Source organism: Canis lupus, chromosome 27 (genome assembly GCF_011100685.1).
Source record: "Canis lupus familiaris isolate Mischka breed German Shepherd chromosome 27, alternate assembly UU_Cfam_GSD_1.0, whole genome shotgun sequence".
Classification (NCBI taxonomy): Eukaryota; Metazoa; Chordata; class Mammalia; order Carnivora; family Canidae; genus Canis; species Canis lupus.
The window spans coordinates 12346488-12364613 of NC_049248.1; the positions used below are offsets into that span (position 1 = coordinate 12346488).

General features: G+C 43.4%; 1 protein-coding gene across 10 annotated transcripts in view; it reads right to left on the bottom strand.

Annotated features, from left to right (window-relative positions):
• Nucleotides 1-439: 439 nt before the first annotated feature.
• The window catches only part of DUSP16 (dual specificity phosphatase 16), a 121451-nt gene continuing 103764 nt past the window's right edge, over nucleotides 440-18126 (bottom strand). For all 10 annotated transcript variants that reach the window (XM_038576827.1, XM_038576825.1, XM_038576831.1 and 7 more), the window contains 3 exons: nucleotides 11893-12052; nucleotides 6499-6622; nucleotides 440-4205 (listed from right to left, as the gene is read on the bottom strand). In XM_038576827.1, the coding sequence (XP_038432755.1) occupies nucleotides 3029-4205; nucleotides 6499-6622; nucleotides 11893-12052 (1461 nt within the window). In that variant the 3' untranslated portion in view covers nucleotides 440-3028. The remainder of the gene's footprint in view (nucleotides 4206-6498; nucleotides 6623-11892; nucleotides 12053-18126) is intronic.

Genomic DNA, 18126 nt, shown 5'->3' on the forward strand with positions numbered 1-18126 from the left:
GAGGTCATCAAGATGTACGTGGCAGGGACGAGAACAAGGACTGCCCACCCCACTTTTCCTGTAAGAATTCTGAAGCCATTTACATATTCCATCATGATGCACCATGAATGTGCCTCTGGTCTTCCTCCTTCCTACCCTGCACTTATTCTCCATTCGGTCAGTCAGCGAGTAGTCCCACGTACGTGCCCAGGTTCTGTACTGTAGTGTGCATTTGGTAGACGCACTTAAGCACGAAGGCCCGCACTGACCTGCTGGCTAAGGATCCGGTGTTTCGTGTGATTGATGGAGCACACACTGTATCTGCTGCCCTCAGCACCTTACTCTGGCCTAAGTCCTCTGTGACGTGAGGACAGCAGGACCCGTTCCACCACCACCACCTCCTACAACTCGGATGCTGCTCTCCCAAGTTTATAGTTGCAAGGAGAGGTCCTTTCTCATATTTATGTATAAACAGGTACCAGTTTTGATTTTATTTCATATTAACATACAAGAACATCAAAATGAGAAATGCACGATTTAACCATTCAATAGCATCTTACTCCAAAAGAATGCTATATTCATATTAAACATTTATACAGTCTGTCCACCTCACTTTACAAATGTCCTAAATCGTTGTCCAGCATTTCTCACATAGAAATCTAGTCTTGCTCTTTAGAAATCACCGTTCTGTATCCTTCTGGTACACTCCAGGGCTTCCCCTAGGACTCGGAACTGAAGGGAGCCAGCCGCCCCACCCCAGCAGTGCCAGCACTTGCCACCCAGCCACAGCCGTCTCGATCCCAAGAACTGATGATGTGACGTTCGCAATCAGAGACCAAGTGGTCATGCAGGACTACCTCACAGTCACAGGAAGGAAGGAACCATGGCCGGGAGAAATCCCGAATACTGGATGTCCCCCAACCCTCCTGCGACATACTTAACTCTGGAGCTATTGCTTTCATTTCTTAAAAATATTACATTGTTGTGACCAGCCCCTGGAAGACGTGAGCTCTTCACATCTGATGTCTGCATAACACATCAAAAAATTACTGTGAAAACTTGGCGAAAGTCTGAGTTCATCCCAAATTTAAACTTATGTAGAAAAACTAACTCAGATCATTCTAACACCACTTTTTCAATAGAGTAACACCGAGCTCCCTAAGCGGTGTACTTTCTTCCTGCCTTCACCTCACACCCGGATCGCAGCACGTTACTGGTGTACATACAACCAGTTATGTTACGCGATGCTTGGAATCAGCATGAGCAAATCCATTCTGAATCACGTCACTCATCCTGTGCTGGTTTCAGCAGTCATCACGGGAAACATGAAGTCGCATCCTTGCCGAAGGACTATCCATTTGTTGAACACAGAAAAACCTGAGATATGAGTCAGCAACTAGCTACACTTACAGTAAAGAACAATGACAATACCCGCCCCCCCCTCAAAAAAAAGCTGCTGACGTGAATTAAGGCTTTAAAAAGAGGACCCTACTGTAGCTGACAAGACTCAAGCCAGGAAGTTTCAAAGCAGATATGTACTAATCACTTGTGTACTTGTTCCAATCAATTCCTATTTTCAGCTGCCAGGATTGATTCCATATAGTGATTGTAGGTCAGAAACGAGAGACCACCTTGGTCCCGCCCCATTTTGCTGTGTCCCTTCTACTAAAAAAATGCCAAGGAGTGTTTCTGAGAACAGCTTGGTTGTGGCTTCCCACTCTGCTCACAACGAAACAAAACCTAACCACCTTCCCCCCTCACCTTCCTCCACTGTTTTATTCTGAACACTCCTCATGTAACTAGCCTCTCAGCCCTGTTAGTAAATTGGAAAGTCTAAGGAAATTACAGAACTCCCCCCCCCACCCCCCTTCATCACATGCTCAGGGGAATAAAACCATGGAGAAAAAGGAGTTTCCTTTTCTCCTTAGCAATTTTACTTCTTTAATCTTTCCAGAGTTTTTCTCCCTCTTGGTAGTTTCCTATAAAAGTCTACCTAACTGTTAGGTTTTTACAAAATGTATCTGTGCAAAGAAACTGAAATGGGAAAAATCGACTTTGGCTGAGAACTTGATGGTGCTGCTGTTCTGCTACCAACCCGAAAAAATTCACATCTGGCTTAAACCAAGTAAATCTTTATTTAAAGGATTAACCACCCCATTTTGAACAATTCTTTGATTTACGCGGAGGGAGGTAGACTTGGTTAGCCTCCCGACCTATGCTACACATCACTGGCTGTTGAATTGAATCCTAGATGGTTTGCCCTCTTCATCAAGCTGAGAAGAAGAAAAACTTAACTACCTCCATCCAGGCCCAACTGGGAATTTGTGCAGAGACGGTGTGAACTGGTCTGAAAAGTGTGACTAGCTACCTACCTATTCACGACGCCTAGAAGAAAGGCTACCAGACTTGGTAGTGGTAAAAGCCCCGACTTTTGGTCTGAGGTACTGGGTTTGCTCTAAAGTAGGCCTGGGCAAGGCCCCTGACGGTCCGCGCAGCAGAATAGGGCCCGCATCACTCGGCGGCCAGCTGAGCTCGAATGTGTGAATCCGTTTTGGGTGTGGTCATTTCCCTTGCGTTTACCACGAGGCTGTGTGTCTAATGGGGTCTCCCCGCCCAACCCACGAGCTGGCTCAGTCTCAGCACTAAGGTGCACCACGGAAGGGGCTGGACAGACTAGCACTCAAGACCTCTTGTAGCACAACATGGAAACTGTGGGGCATTTTGTCCTCCAACACCAAATAAAACCAGGTTCGGTAAGAACAAGAGGATGTGCAATTCACCACATACAATTTTTCATCTGTCTAGCAGGATATCTAGCAATCTGCCCTTCCACTTTTGTTGAGAGAAATATTAGCTGATCTCTCAAGTACAGATGTTGAGAGAACTGTGTTGATCCATCTTTTGCTTTTACACCATAGCTCCATTCTCCAAAAATATATATGTATGTACATATATATATATTTCAGATTTACAGGGAATTTTTTTTTTTTTTTTTTTTTTTTGTGAACAAGAAAAACATTGTCAACAGAAGTCACAAGTGTGTCTCTTCTCAGGAGACCTCAATAATTTCCATGCTGCCTGAAAAGCTAGACTGGCTGCCCACCTTCCCCAGTTCTTCCCGAGACCTGTTCTCCGACATGATGCCCTCTCCAAATTCCATCTGGCAGCTTCGGCGTTTAAACTGCTTTTCAAAGGGGCTCTCTTCATGCCAGCTCCGCCGCGAGTCAGCTCTGTCACTTGGCTTCTGCCGCCTGCGCACAGAGTAGACCTGGTCACTACAGGTGGGCAGCTGGCTACAGCTGTAGGCAGAGTAACTGGCACTGCCTCCGTAGACGGCCGAGGCAGAGTAGAAGTGAGAGGACTCTGTGGCAAAATACCAGCTATTGGTCAGGGAAGGGGTGGAGGTCTGCGGAGCCAAGATATCCGAATGCCAGCCCTTGAGGCCCAGCCCAGCGGCAGACTTGGCGAGGTGCTGCTGGCTGGTGGAGAGGCCAAAAAGGAAGTTGGTATGGCAGTTGTCCTCTACGCTCCCACTCCGGTGCAGCGGGGAGATGAGGGACCGTGGGCCGGCACTGCCACTGCTGGTTCTCACTGCATGTAATCGCTTGCTCTGGCTATCAGAGGGCCTGACAGGCTGAGGCTTCTTGGGGACGTTGGCCTCCTCCTTATCTGGGCTGGTTTCTGGGGTCTGCTCTGATACTTCCTCAACGGGAGAGAACTGACAGAGCTTGTTGGTCCCCTCCAGAGTCGTGGAAGGTTTGTAGTATTCAAGAGCGTCTTCTGATGAGGAGAAGCCATGCAAGGACGCCGCCACACTGGCCGAGTATGAAACAGATTTGATGTCCAGAGAGAAGGAGCGCTTGAGCTTACTGCTGTCTTCCAGCTTGCCTGAGGGCAGGTGGAGCCCACTGAGCGCCTGGACCAGAGAGCTGTCCTCCAACAGCGGGGGCTGTGTGCTGGGTGTGCTGGCAGCATGCATGGGCCTTTGGCCTGCCGCCTCTGAGGTAGCAGAGTTGGCACAGGGTGGACCGAGGCACATCTCGCCCTTCTGTCCACCCTCGGAGACCGCAGGGACAGGGTCATTTGGCTTCTCCAGGTGCAGCAGCTTGAGTTTGCTCTTTGGCCCTGATGTGCCAGTCTGGTTCTTAATCTTCTTCTCATAGTCTAGGAGTTGGCCCAGAAAATTGAAGTTTGGAGATATGGTAGGTCTTTTTTCTTTCACAAATCTATGAAGAGAGGAAAGAAACAGAAATCCTGAATTTTGCAACTACAATTTATCTTAAGAACAGTATGAAAATAAAATATATTAAGTGAACAAATATGACAGAGAATTATTAGAGCCTCCCAAATACCTATGGAAGAGGACTGGTTTGAAAGTTTAGGGAGACATACAACATGTCCCTGGAGAATGCTAGAAAGACAGGGCCCAGGCCCTAAAAGCTCTAGTTTTAGCCTTCTTATTTTCAAGGACCCAAAGTTTCCAATGCAACTGACAAGCGAGGGTTCTGTCCTCACTGCTGGGGCCTAGCCCCCGCACCCCCATGCTGGTGCCACCGCTGGGAGTCCAGGGGAACGGTCACTCTCCAGCTTCAGTTCCCCAGTATCACATCTTCTAACTCCCCCCAGTCACTTCCTCAGCACATTTCATGTATTAATTAACGACCAGAAAAGTGGATAGCAGATGGCCAGAGCACCAAGCACACACCTGAGCTCCTTCTCTTAGTATTCAACAGGAAAGAACAACCAGCTCTCAGTGGCCTGTGTGTGCTAAGCACTGGGCTAATGCATTAGCCACAGTATTATCTCATTCAGTCCCCAAAACTCCCCATGTCAAGTTGCTGTATTAACCCCATCACACAAGGACACAAAGTCCTTATGTGATGTGCCCGAAGTCACTGAAAGCCAAGCCTCATGTCTAGGTCCATTTTTGTAACCACTGTGTTAAAAAAGAATCATTGAGCGGTAAAAACCAGTACTAAACAGCTCTTATGTTTAATTGTGCAAACACAGACTCTTAGAGACAGTAAACAAATTCTTCAGTGGCTTCTGACCTTCACTCCGTACAAGATGCAGGAGTGAAACTACACTGAAGATTCGTATTTGAATATGGAAATAGAAAAATGACAAACTCCTTGGAAATCAAGTCACCTAAAGCAAGTGAACAAAGCCAGAAACAAGTATAAACGCAGAGTCCTCATAAGACCTTGTAACGTGACCTAAGAGTGCCTTTTCTCCTGGTTTCTTATTTATTTATTTATTTATTTATTTATTTATTTATTTATTTATTTATTCATTCATTCATTCATTCATTCATTCATTCATTCATAGAGATGCAGAGAGAGAGAGTAGCAGAGACACAGGCAGAGGGAGAAGCAGGCTCCACGCAGAGAGCCCGACGTGGGACTCGATCCGGGGTCCCCAGGATCACGCCCTGGGCTGCAGGTGGTGCTAAACCACTGCGCCACCGGGGCTGCCCTTCTCCTGGTTTCTATGTGGTGCCAGAAGCCCAGAGGAAGAAAAGCCTGAGTGGAGGACGAGGGAACTGAAGCAAAGGCAGGACCCTGCTCCTCCAGGCTCATTCCTCAGATGAGAAGCTGCTCAGGTAGCTTATTTCTTCTTCCAGATTTTCCTTTTTTTTTTTTTTTAAGATTTTATTTACTTATTTATTCATAGAGATACACACAGACAGAGAGAGAGAGGCAGAGACACAGGCAGAGGGAGAAGCAGGCTTCATGCAGGGAGCCCGACGTGGGACTTGATCCTGGGTCTCCAGGATCACAGGCCGCAGGTGGCACTAAACCGCTGTGCCACTGGGGCTGCCCTCTTCCAGATTTTCCAATTTGAGAAAACAGTCCAACTGTTAAAACAGGCCTGCTTCCTGCACCTGTATTTACTGGCTTTCTTTCACATGAAAACTAACCACCTGTACGCACCACGCATGTGGGGGCCTCTAGTCCACCCACGAAGCACACTCAAGTCCTGTGTGCTCCTGTCACCTGCCTGCCCTCCCCTCTGCCCTGGGCTGCGGAGGGCGATCCAGTCACAACGCAGAATCCGGGCAACTCTAGAATGGAGGCAACTTTCCTCAGTGACCGGATTCTGACAACTACTGGGTCTTATACCTCGGCCTCTCCCTCAGACAGAGGGACAGAGGCACAGAGTTTGAAGCAGAAGGATGAAATCTGCGATGTGTATTCTGTTACAGCTTCTTCATGTGTACTTTCCCTATTAGGAAAAGGTATAAACTCACTTGACAGGATGGACAACTGCTTAGATTTGTTGTTCCTGAAAGCTAAAAAGTAGCTGAGGATGAATCTGACATGTTCGAAGGGAATTCATGCTCACTTGTAAAAGTGCATTCTTCTCTAGTCTTTGAAAAACCATTTAAAAATCCAGCCACCTGTAAAGCATGTAACTAAAATAGGCCCGATCTGCTTGAATTTGGTTACCCACCCTCATCTCCCTCCGTGCTTCAGGTCAGATGAAAAGCCCGCACACAAGACACGCTCCGGCTCTCACCTGTAAGCTTCATCTAAGGACATGTCCATCCTCTTCATGATGTAGGCGATGGCGATGGTGGCTGAGCGAGAGATGCCCGCTAAGCAGTGCACCAGCACACGGCCGTTGGAAGCCTTGGCTTTCTCTGCAGGAGTCAAATTCAACAAGGGTCACTGAGGATGACTGTGTTCAATCTTGAGATCTTGTTGCCACATACCTCTTTTATCTGATAACTGAGTAAATCTCATCTCCTCACATATCGTTCCTTTTGACAGTTTCTTAGGGAGGTGAGGGAAGATCACTTCCCCACCATTTACATACAGGACAATGAAGGTCCAAACGTGTAAGTAGGCCATTAGTCCCTAACTCAAAATCATCTCTTACTCAGGACATTTCTGGTTTTTTTACACTGTTTTCTCAACAACTTCCCCTGAGTATAAATCCTACATTGTGATGACATGATTCTACTTGTTTTTTTGTGTTGTTGTTTTTTTTAATTTTATGTATTCATGAGAGAGGGAGGCAGGACACAGGCAGAGTTGAGAAGCAGGCTCCCTGTGGGGAACCCCATGTGGGACTTGATCCCAGGACCCTGGGATCACGATCTGAGCCAAAGGCAGAGGCTCAACCACTGAACCACCCAGGCACCCGTGATTATACTTGTTTAGCTTAGAAGATTTCGGAATACAGAGAAGCATAAAGAAAATAACACCCCAAATCCTAAGATTTGGCTAATATTTTGTTTGCCCATGTTGTCTGATACTGCAGCTTTATTCTAGTTATGTAAAAGATACTAAACTTTGCAATTTTAAGAGATAATTTTCAGTTTTGATATATAACTGACCTATTACATTGTATTTCAGGTATACAGTATAATGATTTGCTACATATGAAGTGTTAAAGTTTTAAAAAATATCTTCTCATTTCAAACACCTGTGACATACATTACTAATTTAAAAAGCAGGAGAGTAAGGAGGGAGAAAGACATCACCATATCACTTTGCAATGCAAAAAGATACCAGGTCAAACTACCTTTAAAACCTATTTTCCTATAGTGTCCTATCTGTATGTCATAAACTGGCTCACCTTTATTTGCTGATTTTAAGAAGAAAACCTCGTATTTGCTGTGAATCAGGTTTAGCAGCTCACTTTAACGAGGATCAAGGGAACTTGAACCTTCCCTGGATATCCAGGAGTTACTGACTGCATCATGTATATTCTGCATAACGTGGTAGGACTTTCGGACACTTAGGATCAAGAACATTCAACCCAGCAGTGTTATCATCTCTCACCGCTGAGGGGCTTTAAAAGCCCAGTTGTAGGAGTAAATGAAATTATCCCATGGCAGCTACTAACATTTTAGCCTCAATTCTAAACAATTACGTGTGTGCTTAGCCACAAACTGCTGCCATGGAGCTAACCTATTCCCTTTTTGCTTTCACTTTCGCTGATGCCATCAAGTTTACCAAATCTTATGTTAAAATTCTTATACTAATCTTACTATTTCCTCTTTTGCCTAGGCTGCTATGAAGCTCAAAGCTGAGACTTTCACTCAATGCCAACTAGGTAACTAGTTCAGATTTTACTGTACCTTTCCTAGTCCCATATTACTTGGTTCTTGCCCTCTGATCCTGTTTTAACATGTATGTGTGTGACTGTGTGTTATCTTCTGATCCTAGTCTCATACTGTAAGCTCCTTTAAAATCTTATTGGAAGCAGGCTGGGTTTCAATTTTTTATTTTATTTTTTTATTTATTTAGAGTGTGTGTGCACTCAAGTGGGGGGGGGGCTTAAGGGAGAGGATGTGTGAGAGGTGGGACATTGGGAGAGGGGAGAGAGAATCTCAAGCACACCCAAGCTGTATGACGCACAGCACAGAGCTTGCCTTGGGGCTCAATGTCATGAGCCTGAGACCATGACTTAATGACTGAACCACCCTCAAACTTTCAAATAGTTATCTCAAGACTACAGAGACCTAGAAGAATCTCGCTTCTAATTACCTCAGAGGGCTTCACACTGGACACATTATGCACCCAGTAAATAGTGTCTGGCTAATACATACCTTAAAAAAGCAATCTTTATTAAAAAAAAAAAAAAAAAAACGTGAAAAGAAGGAAGGTTAGAAGGAGATAAAACGATGACAATAACGGATTGTGTTAGAATATTGAGATTATAGGTTTCCTTTTCTCTGTTTTTCAAATATTCTGCATTGTACTTATATTGCTTTTATAATCATGACACTTTTGAGGATGTTTTAGAAATCTGACTGAGGTGTACCTGGGTGGCTCAGTCAGTTAAGCATCCAACTCTTGATTTCAGCTTAGGCAAATCTCAGAGTTAGGGGATGGAGCCCCACATCAGGCTCAGAGCTTGGAGGGGATTCTCTCCTCTGCTTGGGATTCTCACCACCACCCCCAACCCTCCCACCCCCTGGTGCTCACATGTGTGCTTGCTCTCTCTTTCCCTCCCTCCCTCCCTCAAATAAATAAATATTTTTTAAAAATCTGACTTAAAAGTGATTACATGGATTGGGGATCATCAGAACATGTTTCTTGGCAGAAATGAGTGTGGAACTGTCTTAAAGCAAAGGAAGTTCCATACATGCAGAGCTGGCAGGGAGAAGGGAGGTGGCCGCACAGTGGGGCTGAACGGGTTCCTCATACCCAGTCCACCATGGCTGCAGCACACGCTTCATGGGGCAGGGAGGTTACTAGAAAGAAGGTTTCAAAGGTGAAGCAGGTACTGGAGGGTATGGGAATGTCAGGCTAAGGGCTGCAGGTTCCTGAACAGGGGCCAGCAAAAGCACCGACGGTGACAACTGGAAAGAAGAAAAGCAGGCTGCCACTGCAGCAGTTCAGGAATAGAAATATAGGTCAAAGCAGGGCAGAGGATAACAAATGAAAAGGGTAAGGGGGGGGCAGTGAGGATGAGAAGTTATAAAGGCTAAAAAATGAAGCAGCAATAATTGAGCTTACAGAGTACAGCTCTAAGAATGAAACCCAAAGAACTTCTCAGATGATAATATGTAAAATTGCTACTATTTAGTACGAGCCAGTTAGGAGTTAGGCACTTTGCAGGGTAGCCTACATCCACGATCTATTTTAATCCTCACAACATCCCTTCCAGGTAGATACATTATCTTCAGTTTCCACTTTAGGAAACTGAGGAACTTACCCCAAATCACTTAACTAGTAACCAAGGGAAGGCAAGACTCAAATACAGTCTGGCTCCAAAGTACATGCCCTTGATCACCTCCCTGTAGGGCTTACATGACAACTCAAGAGGCGGGGCAGGAGCCCAGGGTATGGTGAGGAGGGTGAGTGCCCGCGGAAGCAGCCAGCTGGGACCAGACCCTTGAGAGTGGCCCACAGCAAGCAGGCAACCTGAGCTCAACGAAAAATAAAGACAAAACTCCATGAAAACTGTGGTCCTTCCAACAAACCCAGAAACTTACTGAAATTTATCTAAATAGTAAAAAGAAACAACCCCCACAAGCCTGTAAGTTATTAAGCCCTGGCACGAGGGTAGTGTTCACGCTGCGCACTAGGCTGTGACCAACCAGGGCAGTGAGTGTGCACTGGGCTCCAAGTAGCAGCAGGAGGGTTCGCCCTTAATTACCTGGGGGTTGGAGGGGTGGGAAGGACGGTGGCCCCTAGTAAGTAGGGCCGAGCAAGTGAAATACTTGGCTCACACTAAATAGTATAATAAATATTTTCAGATACTACAAATAAATTATAGTATGTATTTGGATGTGCTTAACCGAATTGGGGAACATGGTAATAAATTCCTTCTGTCTGAATTAAGTGGCAGGATGACCCCAATATCTCCCATGAAAGAACAAAGTGAACTGGGGCAAAGTTATTCATCTTCTCTTTTCTATACGCCCCCTAACAGACATTGTGATGAGCTCCCCTCTAAATAGATCCTGAAATTGCACTTTTAGCTGAAATTAGAGCCAAATATCTTTGGAATGACTTGACATGCAATAGGAACATTAACCTTAAGTTATCTTTTAAAGAGGCAAAAACTGAATGAGATACTGAATGCTTCCTAGAAATACAACAGTGGGGGTGACTAATCTGGGAATTTTGTTTGTGAGTATTATGATGTGAATTATGTAAGCCATTTATATTCTGACATTTCAAAGAACACATCCTAATTAAAGATGAAAACTTCTGGAAATCTGGAATCTTGAAGGAAAAACAAAAATGTTTTGGAATTACTCAAAGTCCCAAAAGTATCATCTAGAAATTTCTCTCACAGATGAAAGGGGCTTAATGTACATAATTTCACAACTTAAAAGGAACTAGTTATTTTTTTTAATTTTTAATTTTTAATTTTTTTAAAGATTTTATCTATTTATGAGATACACAGAGAGAGAGAAAGAGAGGCAGAGACACAGGCAGAGGGAGAAGCAGGCTCCATGCAGGGAGCCCGACATGGGACTTGATCCCAGGTCTCCAGGATCAGGCCCTGGGCTGAAGGCTGTGCTAAACCCCTGAGCCACCCGGGCTGTCTGGAACTAGTTATTTTTTAAATCACAGTAACAAATTTGCAGTATTTAGTTATGGATTTAATGCTCAAGCTTATGTGATTAGAGGAAGAAAACATCAAAAACTTCTCACATGGATCATCAAGAGTGAACCTCATCCTGCTGCTCAAGGGTGAATAGCAAATCTCCCCTGTCCAGCTACTCTCCACTGAAACTAGGCTTCAAATACACATCACCAACTTCTCACAGCAGACCTGATCCTGAGGCACCAGAGTGGCACAAAGCACCCAAAGCTGGGAGTCAGGAGACTCTAGGACTGACAGGCCCAGCAGGCAGAGCACCACGTGGGGCAGATCAGAGCCTGTCACAACCATCCAACCCTGAGGAAGTGTGTGTGTGTGTGTGTGTGTGTGCACGCGCTGGAATTTTATGAGATCCCATACTACTTGAAATTACTGGCACGTGGACTGAGGCTTACAAATCTCGTGACATAAAGATTCCAAATGTAATGGGATTTGTTTTCACAGGATTTAACTTTTCTCTGGGGAGAAGAGAGCAGCAAGGTAAAAAACAGTTTCAAGAATGCCACCAAAGTTTCCAAAAGTTTTTTATAGGATCTAAACAAAAGGCTAAAGTTTAATCCCAGAAATTCAACTGATTTTCAAACACTTGGAAATATATTATCACAGATCCCATCAGGTTTAACCTTGGTAGTGTTAAGTGAGCTAGAATGTCACAAGGCCAGTCCTTTGGGGACAGCATGGCACACACACGTCACCTTGGCCACTCAATGAGATAAGCAGCATCATGTGTTGCTCTCAGACTTCTGAAATCTCTGAAACAGGCTCCTTTTCTCTAAAGAGAAAAAATGGGAGGGGAGGAGGGGTACACCTGGGGACTATGACCCAGAGGGAGCTACTTACCAATGAAATCTACGGATTTGTCCAACCACGGCAAAATTTTCTCACAAAAGCTATCATTCACAGGCACTCGCAGGAAATGAGATTCGGGGATAAAATCGGGCTTAGGACAGGTATTGCTGGCATTTAACACATAACCAATCCCATTCTGTTGCATCAGCTCCTGTGGAGGGAAAGAACAATTAAAGTGACTAACATATCAGCACAATCATTTTGGAAAAGTAAAGTTTAATGGTAAGAATTACTAGTTTCCTTGAAATTGGAGTTAATTCGGTCGTTGAAATCCAAATACCTAGCACAGTGACATTTAGAGACTTTAAAACAGAATTGTTTTTAAGGGGGGAAAAAAGGGCTGTTGAAAATAGTATGCTTGAGGACATCTGGGTGGCTCAGTAGGTGGAGCACTGAACTCTTGGTTTTGCCTGCAGTCATGATCTCAGGTCCATGAGACTGAGCCCCATGGCAGGCTCCCCGCTCAGCAGGGGGTCTGCCTGACGATTATCTCCCCCTGCCCTTCTCCAACTCTTGCACGCACGCACATGCACTCCTTCTCGCTCTCAAATAAATAAATCTTTAATAAAAGACTATGCTTGAAGATCATACATCATTAATATTATAACCAACTCTGTATCTTCATTAACTGAGAAAGTGGAAATATAAAAAATAAAACCATGGCAGTTTACTATGACCTTCTGCCAGGCCAGAGCCCTGGTCTCCTGATGCTCTCGTGTACTTCTGTTAGGTTAACAATCAGACTGTGAAGATCTTAATGGTGTTTACTATGACTTTTAAACTTTTGTGCATGTAGCAAAGGTCACATTTGTTTTTCCATGCTGAGATTACTACCATTTGATCAATCGCAGTACTGCCCATGTAACACAGCAGCAGGTCACTGGAGTTGAGGCTTTCACGCCTTTCTTGCCAATGGTCCTTAAAGGAACCATTTTACATGTCTTTCTCCTATCCATCAACAGGACTACAGGGATTTATCGCATTAAAGGTAAAGGCAAGTAGTAATGTTGCTTTCTATTCAATTCAGTAATGAAGACCTTGAAGTTTCAGAAGAGAACAGGCAGTTCTAAGGACAAAACATGTTACAAGTCTGTAATGACTGTCAAATTTGATTTCCCCACAGGAAGAATATAACAATGTATACTTCTGACAAGTCGCCTCATAACCTACAATTTATAGAAATGGCCACTGACCTAAATTCAATCAAAAAATATTTGTTGAGTATCTTTGCTAGAGGTAACTTAATAATATTATGGTACATAGTACATACTAATAAAATAATATCTAAAAGAATAATATCTAACAGTTAATGAATGCCTACTATTTCTAAATATTGTGCTGAACATTTAAATATATGGTCTCTTGGGATGCCTGGGTGGTTCAGTGGTTGAGCGTCTGCCTTTGGCTTAGTTCATGATCCCAGAGTACTGGGATCAAGTCCCACATCAGGCCCCCCAGGGAGCCTGCTTCTCCTTCTACCTATGTCTCTGCCTCTCTGTGTCTCTCATTAATAAACACATACGTAGTCATTAAAAAATAAGTAAACAATCTCTTGAGGATGTGGAGAAAAAGGAACCCTCTTACACTGTTGGTAGACATGCTAACTGGGGCAACCACTCTGGGAAACAGTATAGAGGTTCCTCAAAAAGTTAAAAATAGAGCTACCCTATGATCCAGTAATCACACTACTGGGTATTTACCCAAATCATACAAGAATAATAATTCAAAGGCATACATGCACCCCTATGCTTATAGCAGCATTATTTACAATGGCCAAATTATGGAAGCAGCCCAAGTATCCATAGATAGATGAAAGGAAAAAGAAAATGTGGTATATACGTACAATGGAATGTTATTTGGGCATAAAAAAGAATGAAATCTTGCCATTTGCAACATGGATGGAGCTAGCTTAGCATATAATTTTTTAAAATTTTTATTTATTTATGATAGTCACAGAGAGAGAGAGAGAGAGGCAGAGACACAGGCAGAGGGAGAAGCAGGCTCCATGCACCGGGAGCCCGACATGGGATTTGATCCCGGGTCTCCAGGATCGCGCCCTGGGCCAAAGGCAGGCGCCAAACCGCTGCGCCACCCAGGGATCCCTTAGCATATAATGTTAAGCAACATAAGTCAGAATAAGACAAATACCATAGATTTCAACTTCTATGTGGAATCTAAGAAACAAGCAAAAGGGGGAAAAAAGAGACAAAGCAAGAAACAGACATTTAGCTCTAGAGAATAAATTGATGGTTACCAAAGGGGAGGTGGGTAGAGGGATGGAGGAAACAGGTGATAGGGATGAAGGAAGGCACTTGTCGTGATGAGCACTGGGTGATATATGCCAGTGCTAAGTCACTACAGTGTATATCTGAAAGTAATAGAATGTAGCATGTTAACTACATTGGAATGAAAATTAAAAACAATAAATACCTAGAAGGTCTCATTTAATCCTCACAACCACCCTCTGACACGAATACTATTATTATCCTCATTTTTAAAAAACTGACGTTTGGTGAGATTACATAATGTTTGCAAAGTCACACAGCAAGAAAGTGGTAGAGAGTCAAGATTCAAATCCAAGTACATTCGTCTCCAGAATCTGTCCTGAGTCGCCATGCTCTAATTGAAGTTCCATTTAAACCAAGTTAGATGGAGCAACAAGGTAACTAGCCTATATACACATATTCTCTTTAACTAAATGAAGTATTAGAATATAAAGTTTAACTTCATTCTTTATGCTCTTTTTAATGATCACCAATAAATGAGGAAGGAAAGGGGCACCACCCTGGCCCTGAGCTTCTCTGAGGAGACAGACTCTCAGAGGGACTCAGGCCACCTTTGAGGAGATGTACTTAAGGTATTTATGTCATCCTCTGTTTTCCCTTACTATCACCTCTGCTGCAGCCACAAGCATTTACAGTGCTGGCCTCCCTGCCATGTTGACACTGGTGTCTCCTGCTGCATGCTGAGGATTGGCTGTCTACATGCACAGTGCCTGCTGTTGAGCTCACTGTTGCCACACACCAAACTGCAGCAATGCCATCATGCTGGACAAATCCGACACATGAAAGGAAGCCCTTCAATAATCCAGCTTACGATGCTGTTAATAGCTCAAAAAAACTATTTTTCACTTATAAAACAATGTACCATAGAAGATGCATTTAAGTAGTTGCTTTGTTTTTTTTAAAGGTTTTTTTATTGGGGAGGGGTAATCTCTGCATCCAACATGGGGCTCCAACTCATGACCCTGAGATCAGATCAAGAGTCACATCCTTTTCTAACTGAGCCAACCAGATGCCCCAGTAGTTTATTTTAAACAATGGGCAAAAGGAGAAGGGGAAAAAAGACATTAATGTATTAAAACTGGGTGATGGTAAATTAATTAATTAATTTATTTATTTATTTTAAAGATTTTATTTATTTATTCATGAGAGAGAGAGAGAGAGAGAGAGAGAGAGAGAGGCAGAGGCAGAGGGAGAAGCAGGCTCCGTGCAGGGAGCCCGATGTGGGACTTGATCCCCAGTCTCCAAGATCAGGCCCTGGGCCGAAGGTGCCACCAAACCACTAAGCCACCCGGGCTGCCTAATGGTAAAATAATTTAAACACAAAATGAAATGAGAAAAAAAGGACATGATCTCGATCATAAATATAGCTTTATGTATAAAAATTTTATTGCAAAAAAATCTACTTATTAAGTCAATTATTACATATTCCCTGAAATTCTTTTTTTTTAAATTTTTATTTATTTATGACAGTCACAGAGAGAGAGAGAGAGAGAGAGAGAGAGAGAGGCAGAGACACAGGCAGAGGGAGAAGCAGGCTCCATGCACCGGGAGCCCGACGTGGGATTCGATCCCGGGTCTCCAGGATCGCGCCCTGGGCCAAAGGCAGGCGCCAAACCGCTGCACCACCCAGGGATCCCTGAAATTCTTTTTGTAATAAGATAGGACCTGATAAATAAAATATGGCCAATTTTTTTTAAGAACATGGCCAATTTTAAAAGCAAAAAGGCAAACAGAGTCCTAAAATGTTATGTAAAATTTACAAACAATTTTGCTATTAAACATGATACATAATGTGGATTGGCAGTTGCTACATCAGTGGAAAAGTCAGTTAAAAGGAGGAAATCATTAAAAATGATATATATACACTTGAAATATTTTATTTTTATTTATTTATTCATGAGAGACACAGAGAGAAGCAGAGACACAGGCAGAGGGAGAAGCAGGCTTCCTGCAGGGAGCCCAATATGGGACTTGATCCCAGAACCCTGGGATCACCACCAGAGCCAAAAGCAGACCCTCAACCAATGAGTCACCCAGGTGCCCCTGAAATATCTTATTTTAATTGAAAACAAATAAATAAAACAATTCACTAATTTCTAATGCAGGACCATGGCTTTTTTTTTTTTTTTTTTTTTTTGTAGGGGTTAGCTGACACTTACCTTTTTTTTTTTAGCTAGAGTTCTTAAGGAAATCACAACTAAACGCATTTACTATTCAGTTTCCATTTCTTTAAAGAAGAGCAAAAACTTGTAAAACATCAGTAAAGAATCCTGAATTATGATCGTTCCCCCAGGTATTTTATAGTTGCCTTGTTGCCTTACTGCCTGCCCTAGTTTAAACAGAAAAAAAGAAAAAAGAAAAAAAAAAAAAAAAAAGAATGCAAAGCAATTTGTTTTTCCTGAATCTTCCAAAGCATTTACCTTAGGTCATAGAAAAACAACTCTCTTCCTTCCCTCATTCATAATTCATGGGTGTATGTAATATTTTAATCAATGTGCACGATTATAATAAGTAAACTAGCCTAAACAGGTTTTAGAACAAACATAGTAAGCATGCTGGTAAGCACATGTCCCAATGGTAGAAACAAACAGGCCTTAGCGAAGTGCCTCCTGCTAGCCACAGGCCAGCGGCACCTGCTGGGCCTCAGGGTTGAGGTGCTGGTGAATCTCTGAGATGTGAGGTTTCATGAAGTTATACATATTATTAACCTGCTATCCTGATTATTTTTACAAAGGTACATATAAGTGGCTGAGCGGATATCGTATGTCAATGTTTCTGACAGTGGAACTGGAATGGAACTATGTAATTATGAAGAATGGGTCTGTTCTACAGAATAATGATAGCTTTTATTCACAGATGACTGTCAAGGACTTCTTACTATGTTATAAAGAGGTATTTATGGAATCTGTTCAGTTCTGTTTTAGTATGTTGTGCAAAACATACACAATTGAGTATTACTCTATCCCATAATTAAACATCACAGTCTGTAACCTTTCAGAGGGCACTCGTTATGCCGTTTAATATTTAGCTCAACTTTGTGCTAAGTTTGCTAACAGGTGCTTTCTACTGACAAAATAATCTTCCCTGGCCTTCAAATATCCTTCTGACACATTGGCCTCTCAGTTCTTTGAACTTCTCACCTTGACGACTCACTAATGAGGCCCGGTCTGGTCTCAGTCATTACCAACCACCACCCTGCCCTAATCTTGAGCTCACACACCCCACTCTGGGATGTTTCCTTCTCTCCTTCTGGTTTTGCTGCCTCTTATACCACCACTCTTGGGATCCTCCGATTCCCCAGGATCTACATGCTGCTGATCCCACGTCCTTTTCTCTGTACTTTTCCTCATGATATCCATCTGCCTGCTTTGCTCTAGTGAAATTCCGTGGTCAGTCATTATAAACCACTCCCTTGCTTCCACCCTCAACTCCTTTGTCCCACTATAGCTTCTTCACATTCACTCGGCAAGAGTGCAGCCCTGTGTAAATCTAGTTCTCCACCTGGTCTGCATCTGTACCCATGTAGCTGGATACAGCCAGAGAAAAACGCTCAACAATGCTGCTCAATCTCACCTCCAATTCATGGTCCTCAGCAATCATTTTATTTCCCTAGCCCTTGCACTTTCCCTCTCTCCCAGATGCCACTTCACCCATTTCCCTTTTTCTTCAAATGCTCTGTGTATCCCTTTAGCTTCCCACTCAGGCAATGGATCAACTTTTCCTATGACACTGAAAAATGTGAAACAATCAGAAGCAAATTTTTATAAATTTCCACTAACTTCATTTACCTTTCTAGCAGCACATGTACCCGTATGCTCTACCTTTCCTCCTGTTGCATAGATGAACTCAGTATGGCAGGAACAATTAGAAGTATATGGGTACTGGCCTCAGAGAAACTAGAGCACAACCTAGCACGTCACCGTTCATTACCTGCATGATC